Raw genomic sequence first — 23,474 nt, forward strand, 5'->3', positions numbered from 1 at the left:
CATTCAAGAGCTATTTTTAGAGCTATTACTCCATATGAGGCACAATGTTGGCCAACTGTGGGGGATGCAAAACTGAGTCAGACACAGCGTCTGCCCTAAAGAACTTACAGGGAAGATAAAATGCTCATTTAACACAAATTTTTTGGATGCCCACAATGTGCAGATCCTCTTCTGGGCCCTGGGGGTACAATGGGGAAAAAACAGACAAGCCGATGGAGTTGACGTTTTCTTGGGTAAACAAGTAAACTAATAAATAAATAAGATTATTTCAGATAATGATAAATACTAAAAATAAAATAAAAGAGGATAATGTATTAGAGAGGCAGGATAAATCTGGTAGAAATAACTTCATAAGTTAGAGAAACAGAAAGTGCAGATAAAACAAAGTGGGTAGAATCATAGACAGGAAGTTTCAAAGAAGTAGGCAGGACCCAGATCATGACTCCTTGTAGACTAGGGGTCTGCAAAGTCTTTCTATAAAGGGTCAGATAGTAAATATTTTAGGCCTTGCAGGCCATATGGCTTCTATTGCAACTATTCAATTCTAACATTGAGACAATATGTAAAAGAATGAGTGGTGTTGTGTTCCAATAAAATTTTATTTATGGACACTGAAATTTGAATTTCATATGCTTTTCATGTTACAAAATATTTTATTTTATTTTTCAATATAAAAACCATTCTTAGTTCACAGGCTATATACAAAAACAGGTGGTAGACTGGATTTGGCTTACAGGTCTCAGTTTGCCAACCCCTGATGGAGACTATGTGAAGAACTTTGGATTTTATTTCAAGCGCAATTACAAGGTTTCAGTAAAGAAAAAGTATTGTGATATGATTATGCTTTGAAGAGATCATCTGGCTTCAGTGGATTGGTGGGGGTATAAACAGAGGCAGAGAGACTAGTTCAGCTATTAAACTGTATTAGCAGTACTAATGTGAAACAACGGCAGCTTGGATGAGGGTGATAGTAATGGAGTTAAAAAAATTAAAGGAGACCAATTTGAAATATATCGTGTAAGTACAGTTGGAAATACATATGCATGAATCATTATAAAACAAAACAAGAAGAGTATTAATGCCAGAAGGAATGACAGATAAAATTACTCTGGGAAATCAGAGAGAAGGACCCAGAGTTGAAGGAGCCTGAGCCTTTCACTTGAGCAAGTTTTTGACAAGGGAAGATGGGAGAGGCATCAGGCTGGCAAGTTTCTGAGCGTTTGCATGGTGATGGGGAACGAACTTTGGTCTGAGATAGACTTGGCCTTTCCATACGTCTTGTCCTCATCTGTAAAAATGGACCATAATATTAAACTGTAAGCATCTTGAGGCCAGGGACCATGTCACTTGCCTCTCCATATCCCCACAACCTAGCTGATCTAACATCAATTTACTAAGCATTTATTGACCTACTATACACTATGGCATATGCTAGCTGTTTGGGAATATATATATACACACACACACAGTCACTGTCCTTGTAGAGCTTACAGGATTAAAGATATAATCACACCAATAGATAATTACTGTGCTACAAAAAAACAGTGTTTTGTGCTCTGAGAGAGATAATAGGACTTAATGTTACCTTGGGATCAGAGAAGGCTTATGTGCAGAAATGATTTTGGCATTGATTGCTGAGGGAAAAGGAAGGGATAATTCATGAAATGAAAGTCAGAAAGGAGGAGGAAGAACGGTATGTGTGAGAGAGGAAAGAGCCTGATATGTTCAAGGATCTAAAACTCGGAAAAAGAGAGAGAACAAGTGGGTGCGATGAAACTGGAGCTAGAATATGGAGAAGGCCCAGATCAGCCAGAGCCTTGTAGATCAGGATAAGAATTGAGGATTTTATCCCAGGCTCCATAAGAGGTTATAGGTGAGTTTGGGGTTCACACAGAGCTAGCTTTAATTCCCAGTTCTGCCACTTGTTAAATTGGTAGAATTATTGAAGGAATGACTTAGCCTATCTTGCAGGAATATTGTGAGAAATAAATGATGAAATTATCTGTAAAAGAACGTGGTTGATTTTCAATAATAAGTGTTAGTTTTACTTTCCTGGAGCACAGGGTAAATGCAGGGAGTAGCGCAAAATAAGGCTCAGAAATTGGGTTAAACGTTCAGCTAAGGAATCCTTATTTTGTAGATCATAGGGAGCAAAATGGATCTATGAGGATTGTCGCCTGCCTATCAATGTCCACATATAAGTCAAACCCACTTGATCTAAGCCCCTACCCCATTACTTCTACAAGAGAGACTGGGGTGGGTATCTAAAGATCAATATGGCATGGGTCCTGTCCTCAAGGAGTTTAATTTGTTAGTAAAAGTTATAAGGAGGAAAATGCCGTGTTAAGAAAGAGTATAGTAGGAGAATGAAAGGAAAGCCAAATAGTTAGAGTGCCTTTCTCTGAATGAAAGCTTGTTATCTGGGAGGAAAGTTGGAACGCTTTTGCTTTTGCCCTTGTGGCTGGTTATTTTAATTCCATAAGGGCCCAACAGGATTCAGAAAGCTGTGAATTGGCCACATATATTGGATCTGTGTGTATAAATCAGACAGCTGATCCTGTGCTTCCCTGCTTTGTATCCTTTGGAAATGTAAAATAGCTTGCTAGAGCTCTCTCCCTGAAGGCAAGAAGGGCATTCCTCTGCTGGAAACCAAACCAAACAAAAATCTCAGCATCCTGGGAAGCTTCACTAGGAGAAGAGCTCTAACTCCATGAAAGAGATGTCAGATGCTGCCTATTTTCGGAAGAGGAGTGATGGGGTGGCAGTCCCAGCCTTCAGATCTCTAAACACCACTTGGTTTTGAGTCTGGGCAATTGTTCAGCTTTATCCATTGCAGCCTTTAAAGAGCTCATACTTCTTTAATGAACAAAAATTATTATCTGGACAGCTTCTCTTAAAAAGTAGTCTAAAACAAGTGAAAATCTATCTAGACATCTTACAATTCAAGGATATGGCAGTGTTCCAAGGAAAAGTGAAAAGTGTGTCTGAATTAATGACCAAAGTGCCTATTTTCAGTTCATAGTGTCCTAAAAGTACCCATTCATAGAGCCCAGATAACCATGAAATAAGATATAATAATAATGCATAAAAATAAAATATAAAAAGAATATTATAATAACGAAGCCCAGATAATCCTGTTTAGGTGTGGAGCTCTTTCAGGCCATCAGGAGAACTGGACTGGTACATCCTGCCACACATACAATCAACATTTCGGTTTCTGTTGGTCAGCCCCTGACTCTGCCATCCCTGTTGCTGTCAAATCCATAGATGTCCACCCTGCAGGCTGTGTGCTGCTCCAGTTTCTGGGTCAGCCCTGGCTTGGGCAGGAAGAACTGACACAGGGAGCCTGGGCACCTGTACTGCCCAGTGCCTGGGGCCTGGCCACTGCGCAGACTTCTCAGAGGGTGACTGCTTAGTAACTGAACTTTTGCCCCAGATTCCCTCACCGTGCCACTCGTCCCCCTAAAGGGATTTACCTACCTCATTCTTGTCTCCTGGTAACAGAATGTTACCTAAATTATGCCTGAGAGATCTACTCCCCTTGGACACTGTACCTTGCTCATCAGGATACACCCACCCCTAGAGTCCATCTGAGCAATCACCTAGCATTTATCCAGTGGTGTAAAGATAAATGTTTAACAATTGGCTCTGTGGGGAAAAAAAAGTATGTGTTTGTGTGTGTGTGCATATGTATGTGTATATATACATATATGTGTATGCATGTATATATATACTTATTCACATATATACATATACACACACATATATACATGTATATACATGCATACATACAAACACACACGTCTATTATAAATTTTACTGACAGAATATGTAGCACACAATTTACAAACCATAATAAAATATACAATACTCTTTATTGTAAATTCCTTTAGCCTACAGATTCTCCCAAAATGCTTTAGTTTGTTTTTATCATACTCTTGAATCTGTAAGCCAACCTACAGCTGCAATTAATGGACGATGTAGTTGCCATATAAATGTTAGTCGATAGCTTCATTTACTTTAAGGAACTAAAACAAAAATGAAATAACAAAGACTTATGTTGGAACTTCACTCATTTGTCAATGACATAAGCAACTTCTTTGTTGAAACAAGTAACAGTTTTTCAGTACTGGAAGAATATTTCCTCAATTTTTTTGTGTTATTCACAATGTAATAGCTACAGAAACTTTTAATCTGCATTATTAACATTTTCTCCACCACTTTCTTAAGTCTAGACCAATGGTCAGCAAATTTCCCCTGTAAAGGGACCAGAGAGTAAATATATTAGGCTTTGTGGACCACATATGGTGTCTGTCACATATTCCTCTTTGTTTGTGTGTGTGTGTGTGTGTTTTAGAATCCTTTAAAAATGTAAAAACCAAAACCATCCTTAGCTCCTGGGCCATACAAAACAAGACCTCCAACTGGATTTGGCTTATGGAACTGCAGTTTGCCAATACCTGGTCAATACAGTTCACAAAATAAAAAATCATGCCCTAGTTTACAGCATTTGCTGATTTCTATGGTATAAAGATTCCCACCATGACCAATTTCAAGCTACCAATCACTAAAATGTTTGTAAAGAGATGTGCAGTAGTACACCATTATATACTATTCTTCCCGCACGGATACAACAGATATCAATAACCTCAAGAGTATAAAGAATAGTAAAATGCAGCAGAATAAGAAATGATGAGATTTAAGTATTTACTGTCTTTGTCTTTAACATAAGTTATTTAAGTTTATACAACTTAATTTTTAATGATGGCTGTGTTTAACCACCAGCTCGCAAAATTCCTGAAATTTTAACAATCACTTCTCACAAGCCATATGGGTCAACTCCAACCCCCTACTGCATTTACCCCATCTAAATGTGGATCGGGGCCAAGCTCCTACTTCCTCCATCGCCCTATTTGTATTGCCTCTAAAAGGTACCCTATCACACCACCTAGTCTTAGATGTGACATGATAAGTGGATTTTTGCACTCTGTACTTTGTGATAAGTCTGAGATCTTCCCAACTCTTAGTTTAATGTTCTAGGAAAGCCAGTAGATGAATCTACTAAGGAAAGATATCCTATAAATGTAAAGAAAAAAGTCATTTCTATATGATGTGGGCTTGAGGATTACTTAAGCTTCCAATAACTCCACTAGTGCAGATTATTCAGAGTTTCTCATCCCAAAACTGCAGAAACTAGTGAGGGAAGTTTTGTTTGAAGGCACCCCTGGTTAAGTGACCAAATACATACATGAGAGGTGAAACTCCATCAATCTCACTGCAGACATCAGGCTGGCAATAGCTGGGCCTCTGGAAAACTACTATTCATTCAACAAACATTTCATGCTAGGCTTGGAAAAAGAAAGAACTATTAGTAGCAGTAAGATACATAAAAATCATAACACCTTTCATTTCAAAAGCCAAGGGAATCAAGAGAAAGATCAAATTTAGATAGAAGCCATAATAAGGTGAACTATTAGAGGGAAATAAAGAAGCAAATGGGTCAGACTGTGGAGCTTTTTTTGTGGTTACTTGTAGTCCTTATGTACTTTCAAAGACCCAAACGTTTAGACGTTCCTCCTCCCTGTCAGTACCTGTATGGAGCTCCATCAGATAGCAGGCAAACTAAGATAGTACACAACGTTTACAGAGAGGCGCATATTATTTTCGTGGATAGCAGAACCTGACAATATATAAATGAATGTAGCCTTCCGATTCCTGCTTTCCTTTTAATCTTCTAGAAGTAGTGGGTGCAAGAAGGCTTTACTAGTGTCCAAAAAAAAAAAAGCCTTTTGCCCTTAATTTAAATCATTGTTTTTCTAGGGAAATTTAATTTGGGAAAAAAATGTTTTTCTAATTAACTGGAAGACTGTGTGCTATGCAAACAATAAAGATTCTTGTTTGAAAGTAATGCATGCCCCTGCTCCTAGGACTACCAAGGGAATTTAAAATAAAAAATGCAAGCGGTCCCGACCTCGTATTTTGCCAGAGCTAAACAGAATTCCCAGATCCAGAGTTTTCATGTCAGTTCCCAATTTAAAACCCACAAATGCTGAGAGGGTTCATGCTTCAGCAAGACACATCTTCTCATCTCTAGAAATGACTGTATCTGATCTCTCTGGGTTTCTCAGCATGTCCTTCTCTCCTTCTTTCTTCCTCTTGTGCTACGGTTGGACTGAAAGGTTAGTAACTGCACAATTAGATGGATCAGGGGAAGATTTCATAATGCTCTGGTGCTGGGCTGGTCAGTCTAGCCAAATTCCGTTCATTAGCTAAGGCGCCGGGATGAGTATGGCCAGTAAGAATGCTGTTTTGGTTCCACAGAAGTGCTGATAGGGAATAGGAAACAAACTTATTTTTTTGGTTCCTGAGAGGCAGTATGAACAAGTGAAGAGTCTGGGATGCTGGGAATCTAGAGGCCAGGAGTTAATCTCCATCTCAACCACTTAATGGGCAGCTCAAGAAACTTTCGTTCTCTTTTGACTGCATTTTTTCTATTCCGACACTGTTTTCTTATTTTTTATGTACCAGCATCAGATTTCTATCTAACTTAGACTTTAAGCATTCTGGAGTCAAGAATCAAGCGTTCAATTCACCCAACACTTACTGAGCCACCTATACTGTACTAGGTGCTACGATAGGTGCTTTGGAAACTGGTATTAATCCAATATGGTCCTTGCCCTCAAAGAGCTTATAGACTACAGAAGAGACTGACATCTTAAAAAGTAAATGCAAAACAATAAACCAAGTGCAATGTAAGAGATATATTAAAATTGCTATGGAAAACTGGCAAAGGAGCTGCCTCTCGAAAGCCAGGGAAAGCTACAGAAAGGAGAAGACCTTGAACGAGTCCTGTTTGAATGAAGAGGAAGATGATTTGGGGACAGAGGAGAGCATACCAGAAGAGAAATCAGCATAAGCAATAGATCTGAGATCAACCGACTAGCTAGGCTAAAGTGGAGGGTTTGGGCAGAGCCTCTTTCCTCTTTTAAGTATACCCCTAAATTGTGAACAGGATAAAACAACTCTGGGCTTTGAGGCTTTTGAGACTTTAGGGAGAACCTGGACAATAGCAGGTTTGGGTTTTTTTTTAATCAATTGAATAGAAATTAATTGGACATTGCTGCAATGTTCTCTTATGCCTTTACTTTTGCATAGTCTTCATCTCTAAAAGGCTGGCCTGAAACCTAAAAGCGTTATCAGCAAAAGCAGGATGTATTAATCACACAGTCCACACCATGAGGCTTGAAATTTATCTGAGCTTTAGACTAACTTCCCTGCTTATGCATCCTAACACTTTTAGTCATGAATTTTCTACTCTTGTCACTGATTCTGTGACATTTCTCCTCACATTATAGACTTCAGGTAACAAGGTCAGACCTTCTTTTTCTTCTTATGCTTTTGGCCTTTGGTTTTTATAGCTGCCATCAGGAAAATGGTGGTGTTCAGCCAGAACACTCCCACCCAAATGACTCTATATTTCTAAAGCTTAGATAAAAATGAAATATTTGTTAAAATAACAAAACGTCACATTCAAAATATTCGTGTTATTCGATATAAATATAGTGAACCACAGTCTGAGCCAGAGCCAAATTTTAAGAAATACTAACACCTAGGTTTTGTCTGGTACCTTTCTTGCTAATGTCCAACTGCTATGAGCCACTGCATGATTAAACCCTGCTTCTATTTCCCAAACCTAAGTAGAAACAGTCGCCTTGATCTTTATCTTAAAATTATAAGTCTTATATAGTTTTAAACTTCATATACATGGCTCTAGCCCTTCAGGGATTTAGAGCAGGCTTATAAGTGCTTTTCTCATGGCTTTAATATTAAGTCTTTAAACTACCTACATATAACTTTCCAGAGAGACCATGCTAAGTTGCCTTCTTAGAAGTCCCAGTTGGCTCTCAAAGTGATTGCTGCTCACTAGCTTTCGCTCCCTTGTTCTTTAAATGACCAGAAGCTCCTTCATGTCCAAAGAGTCTGACAATCCAAGGAAGTACATAGAGGGAAAAGACTACTGGTTGCCCCAGAATAGACTGGCCATTCCAACATGGAGAATTTTTTTTCTTCCATGTGAATCTTCTCTTTCTCTCGCCCCTTCCCCTTTGAAATCCAGATGTGTTATAAGATTTAATTAGACTTAAATGCTTAAAACTTTCTAACTCCCAACGCAGAACCACACCTCCTTACAAACATGTTTCTATTTGCTTTTTGTTTTGTTTTTCAAGAAGCCAGGTTCTCTTTTCCACCTGAAACATGCTATGTAAAACATATTTCAATTGAACATGAACAGTTTTTATTCAAAACTAAGCTTTTTCTTCAGAAATTTTAAAGATTGTATCTTTGAGCAACTTTTCATTAATCACTTGCCAAATAATCCAGTATTGTTCCCACTAATCCCTAGTTCTTCTGAATCCTTAGTGGGGGATCAGAAGCTCTTGATTCTCAGCCTTGAGCTTGGAGCTCCACATCAGTCAACCTCGTATGTTTCAATGACAACCAAAAACAGTTTGTTTCCACAATTTTCCTATATTCTTTGCTCTTTCTAGTTGTCCTCGCACATTTGCTGCTGATTTTAATTTTGTTTTGTTTGCAATAAGTCCTTCAATAATTCCTTTTTTTTCTTTACTCGAATTACGTGCAACATTATTCTTTGATTACAAACCCTCTCCAATTTGACTTTCAGAGATTTGGCTACTTTAAGAGCTAGTAGCTCATAAGCCGAATAAAACATTTTAGAAAAAATTATACATACATATATATATAACATATATTAAAATGCATATATATATATGTTTTAGAATATGTATTTATAAGGAGATATAGTCCTGATTTGAGAGTTAACCTATAACCTTAATCATTTGATTCTAATTAGATTTTACAATATGCCTGAGAGCTTCAAAGGGCAAGAGACTAGAGAAGGAGAACATTCACGTGTAAGAAAAATATCTCCATCTTGGAAAAACCAGTCTCCTCTGCATATACATGTGTGTGTGTATGCATACAATCAGAAAAATATATATGTATTTTACTCGTAAAATATTTAGTAAGCACCTTCTACGCACCAAACACACAGATCCATGTACCAAAGAGGAAAAAAATGAATGATGCCTTTTCCGATTGTCACACTTCTCATAATCTAACAAGAAAAGGGACACATACAAGAAAGCATAATATGTGTATAACAAATCTTGTTTTCATACTAATAAAGAGCTTTGGGAACACAGAAACAGGTGTATTTATTTAATTATTTCTGAGGAATTTAGAGTTGGCTTTGCTAAGTCTTAAAAGATTAGTAGGGTTTCAGCAAGCAAAGGTTGGAAGATGAGCAAAAGAGACAGAGGCAGAAAAGTACACAGAATAATCATGTAAGGGACTTATACAACAAGGACTTTGCTTTGGGAAATGACAGGAGATGAGGACAGTCGAGTAAGGCTGGGACCAGATTATGAAAGTCCTTGAACGCCTAGTTAAGATTTCATTTTATTTTTAGAGTCACTTGACACTATGAAAAGATTTTAAATGGAAGAATGAAATAATTAAATCTGCATGTTTAAACTATAATTATGGCTATATAGTAAGAGGATTGCACATAAAGATGAGATGCACAGAAAAATCAGTTCTGAGAGTTGATCAATTGATCAATCAGGACTACAAAAAAATAACTGCAGCTGATGCCCATGATTATAAAGGCCTGCTCTAGAGTAATTTCAGCATGAGGAGGAGAGGGAAATTTATGGGAGGCATTTAAAAAGTAGAACCTACAGGGATTAGAAATCAACTGATTGTGAGGAATTGGGGAAAAAGAGGAGGCAAGGATGCTCTGACATTTGAGGTTGGGTGACTGGATATGTGGCAATGCCATGAGCTAAAATTGAGAAAACAAGAAGAGAGACACATTCTGGCAATGAGAAGTACTTAGGGGACACTCAAGTGGAGTGGGGGACACTCAGGTAGAAATTTACAGGAGGAAGTTAGAGCTCTACAGAGAGGCTAGACCTAGGATTCCAGTTTCAAGAGGCATAGTTGGAGCCCTAAGAATAAATAAGGTCACTACTCAGGGCAAGCATGTGTGGAGTGAAAAAAGAGCCAAATCCCCAAGAAACATCACATCAAAGGGAGAAGGAAAAAGGGAACCAGGGAGAGCCTGGAAAAAGGGGATCAGGACACAGGAGAAACAGAAGAGAAGATGCAACGAAAACCAAGGGGAAAGAACTTGGCAAAAAAGTAGGAGAGGCCAAAGTGGCAGGATTTCCTGGGAAGAGGCTGTTGCAGATGATCAGAGCACTAGAAATTTTAGGAGAGCAATTTCAAGAGAGTGAGGAGAGCAAGAGAGATTCCCAGGAGCATAATGAAGAAGAGCAGAGGATGCAGGGGCAGTGACTCTAAAGCAGAGGGACTGTATGACTCAAGGGGAGCAGCAGGATTTAGGGATGGTTTGGCTTAATTTTGAAGTATTTAATTGTCATAGAAAACATAATTTAAATGTTAAGGCCTATAGCTTGTCATCATGAGGTTTAAAAATGTACACATCTTGTCTTTCATGTGACAAATTCCTGCTTCCTTTAGGATTGCCTTAAATCCTGCCATGTGCAAACTGTTACTTAAGACACTTTTACTAATGATGCATGATTTATCTTTCCTGACCATCCTTTTTTCAACCAATGGTAAATGTTATGAAAGAACATGGTCTCATAGTAAATGGGGTGTTAGGACTTGGATGATTTACCTGTGAATGAACACCCACCTTGGAGATGTCAGGTATAGGGAGAGCATTGAAGAGGTCAGCCGCAAATCTCAAATCTTCAGGCTGAAGAGAAGCCAATGAAAAAGCCTGGAAGACGATATCAGGTAGGAGGAGAGCCAGGGGAGGAGTGTACAAGACACTAAAGGAAGAGAATGCTTCCAGAAGGAGAGGCGTTAAATGATGTGTAAGGAAATGAAAGGAGGCTTCTTATTTGGGCTATGAATATCACTGAGACCTTGAAGGAGCACTTTCAATAGAATGGTGAAGCAGAAACTAGACTTGGGGAGTGAATAGAAGGTAATGTCCTAATGACCCATTCACTTCTCACATGCAATAAATAATTTACCTTCTATATACAATGAACTTTTATATGTAATGTGCCTGAGGATATGTGTGCCTATATACATATATACATGCATACACACATGTATATTTAAGGTATATTAATCACCATCGAATGACTACTTCTTTTCCACTCTTGTTTTTAAAAAATAATTGTGAACTTGGAAACTGACTTGACATTCCAAAGAGAATTGCTAGATGAGCCAATATAGGGGAAAGAGGGTAAACACTGTTTTTGAGAGAGATTACATGATAGTTTCTATGATGCCTCTTGATATATGACTGAATTTCATTCTCTCTTCTCCCTTCGCCTCTCTCTCCTTCCAGTGGAATGGAGCATGTCTAAAGACTTTTGTCCTTCGGCTGGAGAAATAATCATGGAAAACCTGCAGACCCTGAGATGCACAATCACAGGACTTAAAATGGTAAATGCCAAATCTTCCCATTAGACTTCCCAAGCCTCTGCCCCTGTTGTTTGTGCTGGGATTTTGGTAGCAAATGCCAATTCTGCAAGCAACAGCCAACACCCAGTCCTCTGGCAACAACTGCCACTCGTTAAGCTTGATATGTCTGGTATCCATAATCTGAACTCCACAAAGGAGTGAGCAGACAGCATGAACCACTTTGTAAGCTGCCATGTTGTATGGAGATCAGAAAAAGACTGGCCTCATGCAAGCCTTGAAAGCTGCTGCTTTCTAGATCACAGTCTAATCTTCGGGGGGGATCAAAGGCTCTGAGAGATCCAATTTTGACTCCCTGTCTGACGGTAAAAATAACAGCCTCATCTAACCCTCACCCCCACAGCCTCGGTTGAGATCAGTCATCAATTGGAGTCACACAATTTCCTGAGAGAAATCCTTCACCCTTGATTAAAAAAAGAAATCTGTCTAAATCTGCTTTCACAAAAAAGAAACTATATATTGTGGCGCTACATTTCTCAGTAACCTGAACCAATTTAAACTGTGAATGAAAAACTGGAACAAACTGTGCTTATTTGTTTAACCAATCTAAACTTAAATGTTAACTATTTATAGAACTAGAAGACATAAGAGCATATGAAATGCAAAAAATAAAAACTCTTAGCAAATCAGTTCAGACTGGAACAAATGCTATATATCCTCAAACAATTAAAATGAAACAAAACTTGATCATCAAAATCTTCTTTTAATCAAAAAATTTTTAAAGTACACTTAAATCGAATATGTATTTTTGGGGGGTCCAATTCAAATAATTAATATCTTAGGACCTTTATACGTGAAAGGTAGAGGAGAATTTTGTTGTTGCTATTGTTTCTCTAAACGGTTAGTCAACTAAAACAATTATCTGTAAAGTATAATCCTGAAATCCAACATTTAAAAAGCTGCATTAGGTTGCATCTCTTTAAGTGTGAACCAGCTTATTCTAATAGATTTCTTGGTGTTTGGGTCACCACCACAGAATCTTGACTTGTAGTCCTCATCACACGTCTAGACCAGGGGCCAAAACTGTGTATTACCAGAACAAACAAACCCCTGAGCTGAGGGGTGTCCCCAGAGATGCTATCGGCAGAAGACTCATTTCCCACCCTATAGCTCACATAATGGAAGAGGGCCAAAAGAGAACCCTAGGGAATTTCCATTGCTTAAAAGAAAAAGCGATATGGTGATAAAAATGGAAAACTCTCCATAGAGACTTTCTCTAATATTTGAACTCATTTTCATAGGGATTAAGTTTTTCCACTTGGTCGTCCAATGAGAGCAATGCAGACACTATCCTAATCACATAAAAGCCTAGAAGTAGATTTACACTTCCACAGAATCTCCATAACCTTGAGGTACATAGAAACCCATTTAAATGTTAAAAAAATTTAACTTTATAATATGGTAAGGCCAATATTATTAAATCCCTAGCAAAAGCTCTACAAAGATTACTGGTTTTTTTTTAACTTCAAACGCCATTTTACAATTTTTGCAAGCAATGCTTTATCAAATGCTGGCTTCTAAAATGCCCCTTTGGGTTCACTGGAAAACAAAAATCTTCCCAAAGCAAAAATATAAACCATACAAAACATTTTAAAAGATTATAGGCAAACAAAAACAATTTAATTCTTTATGTCATAAGACGTTAAATAGAAGCCATTATTTTAATAATGGTTTTAAAATTGAAATAACATCAAAGAATTAATAAAAAAAATGTTTGAATAGCTGAGTGGAGAATATTTATTGCAGCACTATTTATTGTGGCATAAAGTATGGAAACAATCTAAATGTCAACCAATGAGAGACTGGTCAAATAAATGTCCACCAATGAGGGATTGGTTAAATAAATAAAAAGTATTTGCCCACAGTGAAATACTGTGCAGCCACTAAAAGAATGAAGCAGGTCTTTAATTACTAATCTGAAAAGATGTTCATTATAACTTGTTAATTTTATAAGCAAGTTTATCAGCTAAAAAAGGTGATGGTGATTGCTTCTGGGGAGGGGAAAATAAGGAGAAAGAGGTGAGAGTGCGAAATTGTTGTTTTTGGCAAACCTTATAGAACTGTGACTTTTAAAAATTGGTATATAATTGTTTTGGGGGGATCAGGAAAAGTAATTATGATATTCCAATTTTGAAAAAAAAGAAGGCACAAAGAAACTAAGAGGGCAGCCCAAATATTTTTATTATCATATGTAAACATAATAGTCAAGAAAAGCTAGAAAGCTAAAGTATGGATAGTGGGGTAGGTCATTCCCAAGGATGAACAAGTTCATCAGACACAGGAATCTGCCTCTAGAGTAAAAGTGATTAAAATTCCCGATGCATTATTCTCTCTATTTCAATACTTTGCAGGGCCAACAGTATTTTGTCCAAGTCTCGGCTTATAACATGAAAGGATGGGGACCTGCTCAGACCACGACGCCAGCATGTGCCTCTCCTTCTAGTAGGTGGTGGCTGTGAACTGTCTCAAGCCTGGCAACAGGCTCCAACTCCAACTCCATCCTCAGTATGCCATTGCTATTCCCTCTCTGCACTGCTTAGGACTAACAAGACCTCCTCAGGGTAGCATCTGGACCACATAATGAATGATTCCTCTGCAGAAAGGTTCCCCTGGGAGGCAACCCAGTGGAATGAAAGGAAAGGGAATTTGGAACCAGCAAGACTGAATTTGATACCCATTATACTTTTTATTAGCTGTGTGGCCTTCAAAAGTTACTTAACTCATTGAGTCTCAATTCAACATCTGTAGAATGGGTCCAATCAGAACCCTTTCACAGGACTTTCATGGGGATGTATGAAGTGACACAGTGGGACTGGCTGCCCCAGAGTACATACAGTCCATTTTGGCTCTCATCTCCCCTTCCTCACCAGAAATCTAGCAAACTTTACTTACATTCTGTCAGAAGAAAAGCTTTCTTGCTAACAGGCACTCTGCTACACTCTGGCATGAATATATTCTATAATATTTGTAGTGGTGGCTGAAAAAAACCAGCAAAAGCCTCTTGTAATTATTTGAAGATTAATAATTCATGCCTGGTATATTTGGTAACTCTGTATTAACCAGAAAATTTAATTAACTGGAAAAAACATCTCCAGACATACCATATGATAGATTTTTCTGCATAATGAGCCTATTGCTCTCAATTGTATTTTAATTTCTTTTAAATCTTCACTAATATGATAGTTAAAAATGTTATCATATGTTTCCTGTGAGAGTGCAAACTGCTGCATGCTTTGTGGAACACAATTTGCCAGATTATGTCAACTGCCATAAGAACATTCATTTCTTTTTACCCCATAATTATCCATCTAGGAATCTAACCTAAGGAAACAGATGCAGACAAACAATTATGTACAAACATGTGCACTACAGCAATATATTGATAGAGTAAAATATCACATGTAGTGGGGAGGACAAATATCCAATATTACCTTAATGGTTAAATAAAGTATATGTACATATCCATACTATAGAACAAGACACAACCACTAAAAATGATGTTTTAAAAACCCATTCATTGTGTTGAAGAAATTCTTACGGTGTAAGTTATAACATTTAAACTGTGAGTTTGACTATAATTAGGTAGATGTGCCTGTGTGTAACTATCAAAATTTAACAGTGAATATTTGGGTTATGAGATTATGGTCTCTTTAGTTTCCTTTTTCATATATTTGTATATTTTTCAAGTATTATGACAACCCTTTACCCAGGACTAACCATGAATCAGGTGGTATCTTATGGGTTTTCACATTCAGTGTCTCACTTAATGCTCACAAGAGTCATTGTCATTGTTCCCGTCTTGTGGATAACCAACACCATCATTATCATCTGCATCACTGTCAACATCAGAGCTAACATTTATAAGACTGACTTTATGCCGTGTGTTAATCTAAGAACTTTACATGGATTAACTCATTTGATCTTCATTACAGACCTATTGAGGTGATTTTTATTATTGGATCCATTTTCCTGATGAGAGAACTATTAACATACAGGCACATACATACAGAGTCCAACATCACAAAGATAGCAAATAATGAAGTCAGATCCAGACCCTAGGGACCTTGTTCCTAACCACTATGCTGTCTTCCTCCATTATTAATAAGGAAATTGGGATTCAGAGAGGATGTTTCCTTGCCCAAGGTCACAACTCCGGTATGCACCAGGATTCAAGCCTGAACTGGTCAAGACCCTACCATGGGAATTAATACCCTGCTATCAGGCAGACCAGCAGACTAAGCTAAACAACCATTCCTGACTACCGCCTCTAGTGGATACAGATAGCTAAATCAGGTCATACAGAGTCTTGGACCACCAATACCAGAGATCTCTAAGGCTCCTGAGTCCCATAGCATTTGATGATTTAGTGATTCCAGTCTTATTTGGACATCTTTCTTATTAAAGACTTATCAGAAACATAAACTGGGAATATTGCAAGATTAAGATACTAAGGGAACCAATCTCATTCCAGGAGAGAAAAGAAAAGAGTATGGATTATCGGAGTTGGAGGGATAAAAAGGACAAAAAAGCAAAAAAATGCTAGTCTCAGTTGATCTGAAGGTGGGACAGGCGGAAACCCACTCCAAACGCATACTCCATGCAAATTCTGATCTGTATATGAATGCATTCACTTATAAATGTCAGATGTTCTCGCTCTATAAACTTCAAATTCTATTCAGACACTCTCCCTCACAGCCCATTTTTTTTTTAAAGATTTTATTTTGTTTCCTTTTTCTCCCCAAAGCCTCCCCCCCGCCCCCGTACATGGTTGTATATTCTTCGTTGTGGGTCCTTCTAGTTGTGGCATGTGGGATGCTGCCTCAGCGTGGTCTGACGAGCAGTGCCATGTCCGCGCCCAGGATTCGAACCAACGAAACACTGGGCCGCCTGCAGCGGAGCGCGCGAACCTAACCACTCGGCCATGGGGCCAGCCCCACCCTCACAGCCCATTTGAAGAGCTCTCTCCAGAATGACAAGAACAGTTGTCCAGGACTCGGAAGAGTCACTTACTACTTAGTAATTAACATAGCAAATGGCAACGTTTTCTAAAACAGCACATTTGATTAGTAGAGCTTTCTGGCAAAGAACTAAAATCCAAACATGTCATTATAGTTGGTTCAGACATGCCATATCACTTGGAAAGAACAATATAAAAACATTCTGGTTCTATTTATAAACAGAGTATGACATTGTGATGTAACATATATCAGTATTCAAATATTTACTAGAAGACAACGTATTCTAACATGACAGAGTAATTGGAAATTTGGTAATATGTTCCAGTAAGCTATAAAACTTTTTTTTATATTTTTACAAAAGGCCTTAATGTGTTTTTATAGACTTATGTTATATAGTATGGTACATAATAAGAGAAAAGGACCCAGACGGGCTTGTCTGAGTTACGATCAGGAAAGTCCTGATATCACCAGTGAATGTAAGCTCTGCATTGTGTTGCAACTGAAGTATCTCATTACCAGAACAGTGAACTGTATTATGTGGCACAATCTGCTCTTTTCTTACCACACTAAGTTTATTCCTGTCAGGTTCCTGATTTCTTAATATATTTTCAATTTTCTCCCTCATCCCTAAAGTCTCCTATTTTATGTAGTCCTCAGAACCTTCCAAATATGTCTGAGAAAAACTCATTCTTTCCAAAAACCTTGGCATCGTGTCCAGTGCTCACTTGGGCTGCAATTTAGCATTAGCAATTTTCTAACGTATCATAAAGTCATCAGCTCAAGCCCGCCTCTGATGTAACAGGGTTCAGCTGAAAGAGCCAGGTCCATTTCATCTCCCCTTGCATTGACGGCAGTATTAACACTCATTAGAATGTATTAGCATATTCAAGGCCACACAATAATTCAGCCACCAGAAGTTTTACTCAAGCAAACAATGTTGCTCATGTTTTCATGGGCACTTCAGATGCACTCATCCAACTACAAGAAAAAACTCATGGCCTTTGGGAATCCCTGAAAGCAACATTTATTTTCACTGTGCCCAGATACCAGGGACACTACAGATATTATAAGAGCCACCTGGAGTTTGTTTCCTCAAACATTTCCAAATTTCCCAGTAAAAGACCTTTGCTAGCCCATTGTGCCTGAACACCATCATGCTTCTAGTCACAATGTCTCACCAACATTTAATGAATGTCTCCTACGTGCCCAGAATGGTGCTGTACTTACATTATTCCTTTGAAACCTCAAATAATCTAAAAAGAGATTCAAAAACTCAATTTACAGAGAAGAAACCTGAGGCAAAGAGAAATTAAGTCACAGTTCCTGCCCACAAGGAACAGAGTCTACAGAAGGTAGCTATGCCAATTCCCTGTCTCCAGAGTTGACCACAACTAAAGCCACAGCACACAGACTCCAACCAAGCTCTGACCCTCCTTCCCAAAAGAAAAAAAAACAAAAACATGTCCAGGATGTAAGGAAATGAGCACTATATGGAGGGTCATGAGACTATGTTATAATCCTGGCTATGCCATCAACAAGCTGAGTAATATAGAACTGGAATGGTTATTGCTGAGCCTCAGTCTTCTGAGAGGTAAAACAGAGAAGGGTACATGAGGGAGGGTGGGAAGGAGGAAGGATCAGAAAATCTCCAAGGCCACCTTCTTCACAGGGAATCATCTGATAGGGTAAGAAATGATGTTTTCATACTCACTGCTCAGGGAGTTAACTTTCCATCAATGAAATCCCTTCTTTTTGAGTTATTTACAGAATGCCTGCCATGTCACGTTGTGCTGGATACCTAACATACCTCTCCTTTAACCCTCACAAAAATCCTGCAAGGTAGATTCTATGTTCCTTTTTCATATTGCAGAGTAGTGACCTTGTCAGTGTAAATAACTTGCCTTATCTAGGAAGCAGAAGAGCCAGGATTCACACCCAGGTTTATCTGACTCCAGAACCTGTTTTCTTTCTAAGTGTGCTGTACTACTTGGCCTTGGATGGACCAATGCGGAATGCTTTTACCTAACTTTAACTGTCATGGCATCTGCTTAAGTTTCTAAACAAGGGAGACTCCATATTTTAAAATAAATCTGGAGGGAGGGAATTTGAAACTCATTCAACTAGAATTTAAGCCTCAGATATACTCATGAACCAACTGACTTTTCTAAGAAAAAATGAGTAGCATTTTTAGAGAAAGCATCTCAACCAAGGAGCACTTTAAGTTGTTGCTTTTGAAAGGTTCAGAAAGAAAAACCGGGGGAAAGAAAATAGAGGGAAGAAGGGATGGACTATGAAATGACTGACCTGCTGAAAAAAAAATCCAGAGTTGGAGACAGCAGAATTACAATCTTGACATTAGTCCCATACGGGTTATTACACTTGATATCATTATAGCCAAATGGAATGAAAATAGAAGGGGGAGAAAAATCTCAGTGGGTATTGCAATTTAAATTTGCCATGTAAGCTAATACTGTATATTTAGAGACTGAGCAGACAGGGTGGTTGGTGGCTCAGAGTATGTGCAGGGGTTGCTGTGCCAGCTAACCAAAGCAGACATTCATTAGAGCGAAATGTAGATTTCCATTTCTTGGCATCTGACATGGGCTCTTTCCTTGGAAAGAAATGTCAATTTGGCCAAAAGTGTGAAACCTACAATAAAAGCATTGGGACTGTGGATTTCATCTAGTCTGCACATTCCCACCCGTTTCTTTCCTACTGTGGAAATCCAGCTGAGAATTGGGGTGCTGAGTGTAGAAGCGGAAGGGGAACTGATTAGGACACAGGATGCTGAAAAGGTGGGTAAGGAGCTGGGGAAGAGGAAACTGGACTCCCAAATTCTCTATTTTCTTTTGGCTTCCAATTGCCATTTTCTCTTCCCTAAAACTGCCCAACACAACAAATCAACCACAATTAATATTTTGCACAGAGCCTTGAACAATGGCAGCTTCCAAACCCTTGGCATTGCCTGCTAGCAGTGCAAGTGCTGGGTACTTATCCACAGAGTCTGTGGGTAGTATGAGCAAAACTGAGGCAGGGTAGGGAAGAGGACTCCTCTGCTTTAAACTTTCCCTGTTTGTTTCTTTTGTTCAACAGACTGGAAAGACTATGACGACAGAGAGCCCAGACACAAGGGGCAGAGTGAAGTTTTGGAGGGTCTGCTGCAGCAGGTCCGAGCCCTTCGTCAGCATTATAGTTGCCGGGGTAAGGATAAAAATCTGCGCTCGGCCATCAACTGAGGTCTCAGTGGCGCCGGTTATTTTAGCAGTTTCCTAACTGGGTCATACCTTCTCATTCATCAGGGAGAGGGAGATATTAATATTTGTACATCTGGAATCACTTTACAGCACTATCTTGCTTTAACCCTTCAGAAGAGATTTTCCTCTCCTTCCTTCCCTTCCTCTCTTTCTCTCTCACCCTCTCTCCATATGAAGAGTTTGAAAACAAGCACAAGAAAAACAGCAGCTGCCACTGGTTGCCTTCCCTTTGAATTGTCCCTTCACACACTCCTCAGGGCACTGGGTCTTTGGGATATTCACCCTCAAACTTTTCACCTCCAAGGAAAATTTCAGGATCGTCCCTAAGGAAGCTCCACCAATTATAACAGCAACAATAATATTAACCTTTGTGTACATTTACAATAAAGTTTACATGCAATTTCACACCCAATATCTCTTTTTCATCCTCATTTTGGCAACTATCACTGAGGCTAGGTGACTTGACCAAGGTCTCAAATACCAGGAAAAGTCAGAATCAAGATACCAGCCTAGGTTTTCTGTCTCCAAGTCCAGTCTTCCTGCCACACCTCATTTTTTTTCTCCCACCTTTACATCAGGAATGGGCAATGGACTTTAATCTTCCCCTGTACTACTGCTCAGGAGAAAGCAGAGCATACTTTCTCTAGACCTAGCCAACTACATCCAAAAAATCTCTGAAAAGCTTTTAAAAGTTTCTCTTCTACTTGGGCTGTTCAAATGAGACAGGGTCAGGTTTCTGATCTGTGTAATGATTCGTGGAACAGGCACTTAGTTTTATTTGGAGAATTAAAGCCTCCGTAAAGTTTTCATTTTCCATGCTCCTTCATCCGTCAGATCTCCAACTGCATTGCACTCTCTAGATTCAGGGCACTGCTTGACCAGTTAGGTAAGAAATCTATGGTTGAAACTAAGAGATGCTAAAGAAATCAATCATATTTAGCATTAGCAAAAAGTTATTCCCTATTACTATACAGCTATGACAACAGAGCCCTTCAGAAATGTTGGCTATAGCTAGGAATGAGGACAAGGGTTTGCAAAAAAAAAGTAATGTTCTAATGAGTGGTTCATTAGGAGATGTAAATATACATGGAAGAAGCTTGAGAAGGAAACTCAAGTGAGATTTCATCCCCAGATCTCTAGGAAAACTTTACTCAGACCAGGGCCTTCAACATTCCACATTGACCAAAGTACACTCAGTTCTCAGTTATCTAGGGCCCATTTAACCAAGTCAGGCATTATCTAGGCTCCTTTCTCATCTTCTGCCTTTCCATCATTCTCCTGCCCATTGGTTCCTGTATGGCAGGCAAAGGTAATAAAGCAATTGGATAGATGATTCTTTGCGATTCATAAGCCACTTTGTGTTTGGTCTTTATTGAAGGGGGAAAGCTAAAACTACTCATGAGAATAAGGGATTATTTTTGATATTATCTTAGGATTTAGATTCTTTCCCCATTACTATTGGATTACCATCCAATAATCAAGAAATGATTGTCTAGACAGACCAATTATTTCTATGGTTTCTATTCAACTTGTATCATGTACATGCTTTTCCCTCACAGGAATGTAAACACAATATCAGGAAAGATTTAAGTAAGGCAAAAGGTAGAACTTCCCAAAAAGGAAGAATACATTCTATATTGAAATATACTCTGGACACTTAAACAGTACCCAAACTGTGTTCCAAAAAGCAGTGATTCTATAAGATGCTCAACTGAAAAAGGGTCAAGTAAGTTTGGAAAATTTTACATTATATATTCCTCTTTTAGAAATGTAAAATGGACATTAAAATATTAAAGACTCTAATAAAGAGACATTTTGAATTTGGTTAAGCATTTTCCAAACTTATTTGGCCACTGTAAAACATTTTTCACATAATTAGTGTTCTAAGGCACAAACTTTGGGAAATGCTGACCTTTAATATGCCAGGATAAAAGAAATGACCTCACACAAAAAGGGAATGATTCTAAGATAATTTAACACAAATTGCTCTAAGTCTAAAAGGAAAATTAGGTATTGCATAAAGAAAACTACAAAATTATTATTTAAAATACTCAACTACATTGAGATACTATGTGGTTTATTGGAGATATGAACTTTTAAAATTTTATAATTAGAAAAATAATTATTTCAAATCCCAGTTTTACTACTTACTGTGTGCCCTTGAGAAAAGCATTTAATCTCTGAGCCATAGCTTCCCCATTAGAAAAAAATCAGCATAATAGTATCTATCTTTCAGGATCATTATGAGGATTAAATTAGATAATGCATTAAACTCACGCGGCACAGTGTTGGCTCTTCACAAACTCTAGCTTATTTTTCTTCCATTGTTCTTCCAGATGAAGAATGGGGTACTCTCCATCCTCAGCACTTTACTGATGTCCTAGAATTAAAGTATAATCGACTCCATAGTAATGAGGCTGGAGTACTCAATAAATTCACAGGATATTCCAAATGCAACAGTAATAAAACAAAACAAAAAAATCCCTTCTCCTACCAAAGCCCTGCATGGGAGGTACCGAAACCCACATTAATTTCTGTATTTTGGCTAAGGTACTGGCCACAGCTAATTTACAAGTTCAGTACTGAGATGGAAATTCAATGGAGATGCTAAGCAGCCTTTATTGTTCACAAGATTAATGCTCTGACATACATAATGAATTATAAAGAAGCCAACTGTGATCCCCATAGCAGTAACCCTACAAGAGTGAATTTCAGTTATCATCCAAATTTTCAACTAGCAAATATTAATTGAAACAATGTCTACTATGTGTCAGGTGCGAGACATATTAGTATAAATAAAATAAACTCCCTATGCTCAAAGCACTTAAAAGCTAAAGACCTACTGCATTCAGGGTCCAGAAAACCAAGACCTACTGCTCCAGAGCCCAAACTAAGCAGAGACAGAACAGAAGCCATGGTGGTTCTTAGCAGAAAAGTGAGTTTAGACCTTGTATTAGTCAAGATGGGCTGTATCATGCTGCAGTAACCAAAATATTTATTTCTCCTACGTGCTATCGGTCTACCACTGGTCAGCTGAGAGCTGTCCTTCTGTGTTGTCATCATCCTCTTTCTAGAAATATTTGCTAGCACCCATGGCAGAGAGAAAACAAACTCTTGAAGGTCTCATATGGGCAAGACTTTACGTATGTCACTTATCCTCACTTATGTCACTTTATGTATATCACTTATGCTCATTGGCCAAAACTGGTCACATGGCTTCATGCAACCATAAAGGCTCCAAGCAGTGCAATTCTACCATGTGCCCAGAATATAGGAGACCTGGGGTATTTAACATTTGCCTGGGCCCCTTTCACTACTGGTGGTAGCATTTTATTTTTTCTCTTTTTATTATTTTTTTCTCTTTTCTTTTCTTTTTTTTTTTTTTTTTGAGGAAAATTAGCCCTGAGCTAACATCTGCTACCAATCCTCCTCTTTTTGCTGAGGAAGTCTGGCCCTAAACTAACATCCGTGCCCATCTTCCTCTGTTTTATGTGGGATGCTGCCACAGCATGACTTAACAAGCAGTGCATAGGTCCACACCAGGGATCCAAACCAGCAAACCCCAGGCTTCCAAAGCAGAATGTGTGAACTTAACCGCTGCGCCACTGGGCCAGCCCTTTATTTTTTATTCTTTTAGTTTAATCTTCATTTTTATTTACATTACATGTGGCTATACTCTGAAGTCAGGCTACCTGGGTTCAAATCCAGGGTA

The 23,474-nt window shown here is 38.4% G+C and overlaps 1 protein-coding gene across 5 annotated transcripts in view; it reads left to right on the forward strand.

The window, feature by feature from the left end:
• ANKFN1 (ankyrin repeat and fibronectin type III domain containing 1) overlaps window positions 1-23,474 on the forward strand; it is a 371,662-nt gene that overhangs the window by 282,375 nt on the left and 65,813 nt on the right. For all 5 annotated transcript variants that reach the window (XM_070226368.1, XM_070226369.1, XM_070226373.1 and 2 more), the window contains exons 8-10: window positions 11,417-11,514; window positions 13,902-13,992; window positions 19,602-19,709. In XM_070226368.1, coding sequence (XP_070082469.1) covers window positions 11,417-11,514; window positions 13,902-13,992; window positions 19,602-19,709 — 297 coding nt within the window. The remainder of the gene's footprint in view (window positions 1-11,416; window positions 11,515-13,901; window positions 13,993-19,601; window positions 19,710-23,474) is intronic.

This window comes from Equus caballus, chromosome 11 (assembly GCF_041296265.1).
Source record: "Equus caballus isolate H_3958 breed thoroughbred chromosome 11, TB-T2T, whole genome shotgun sequence".
NCBI lineage: Eukaryota > Metazoa > Chordata > Mammalia > Perissodactyla > Equidae > Equus > Equus caballus.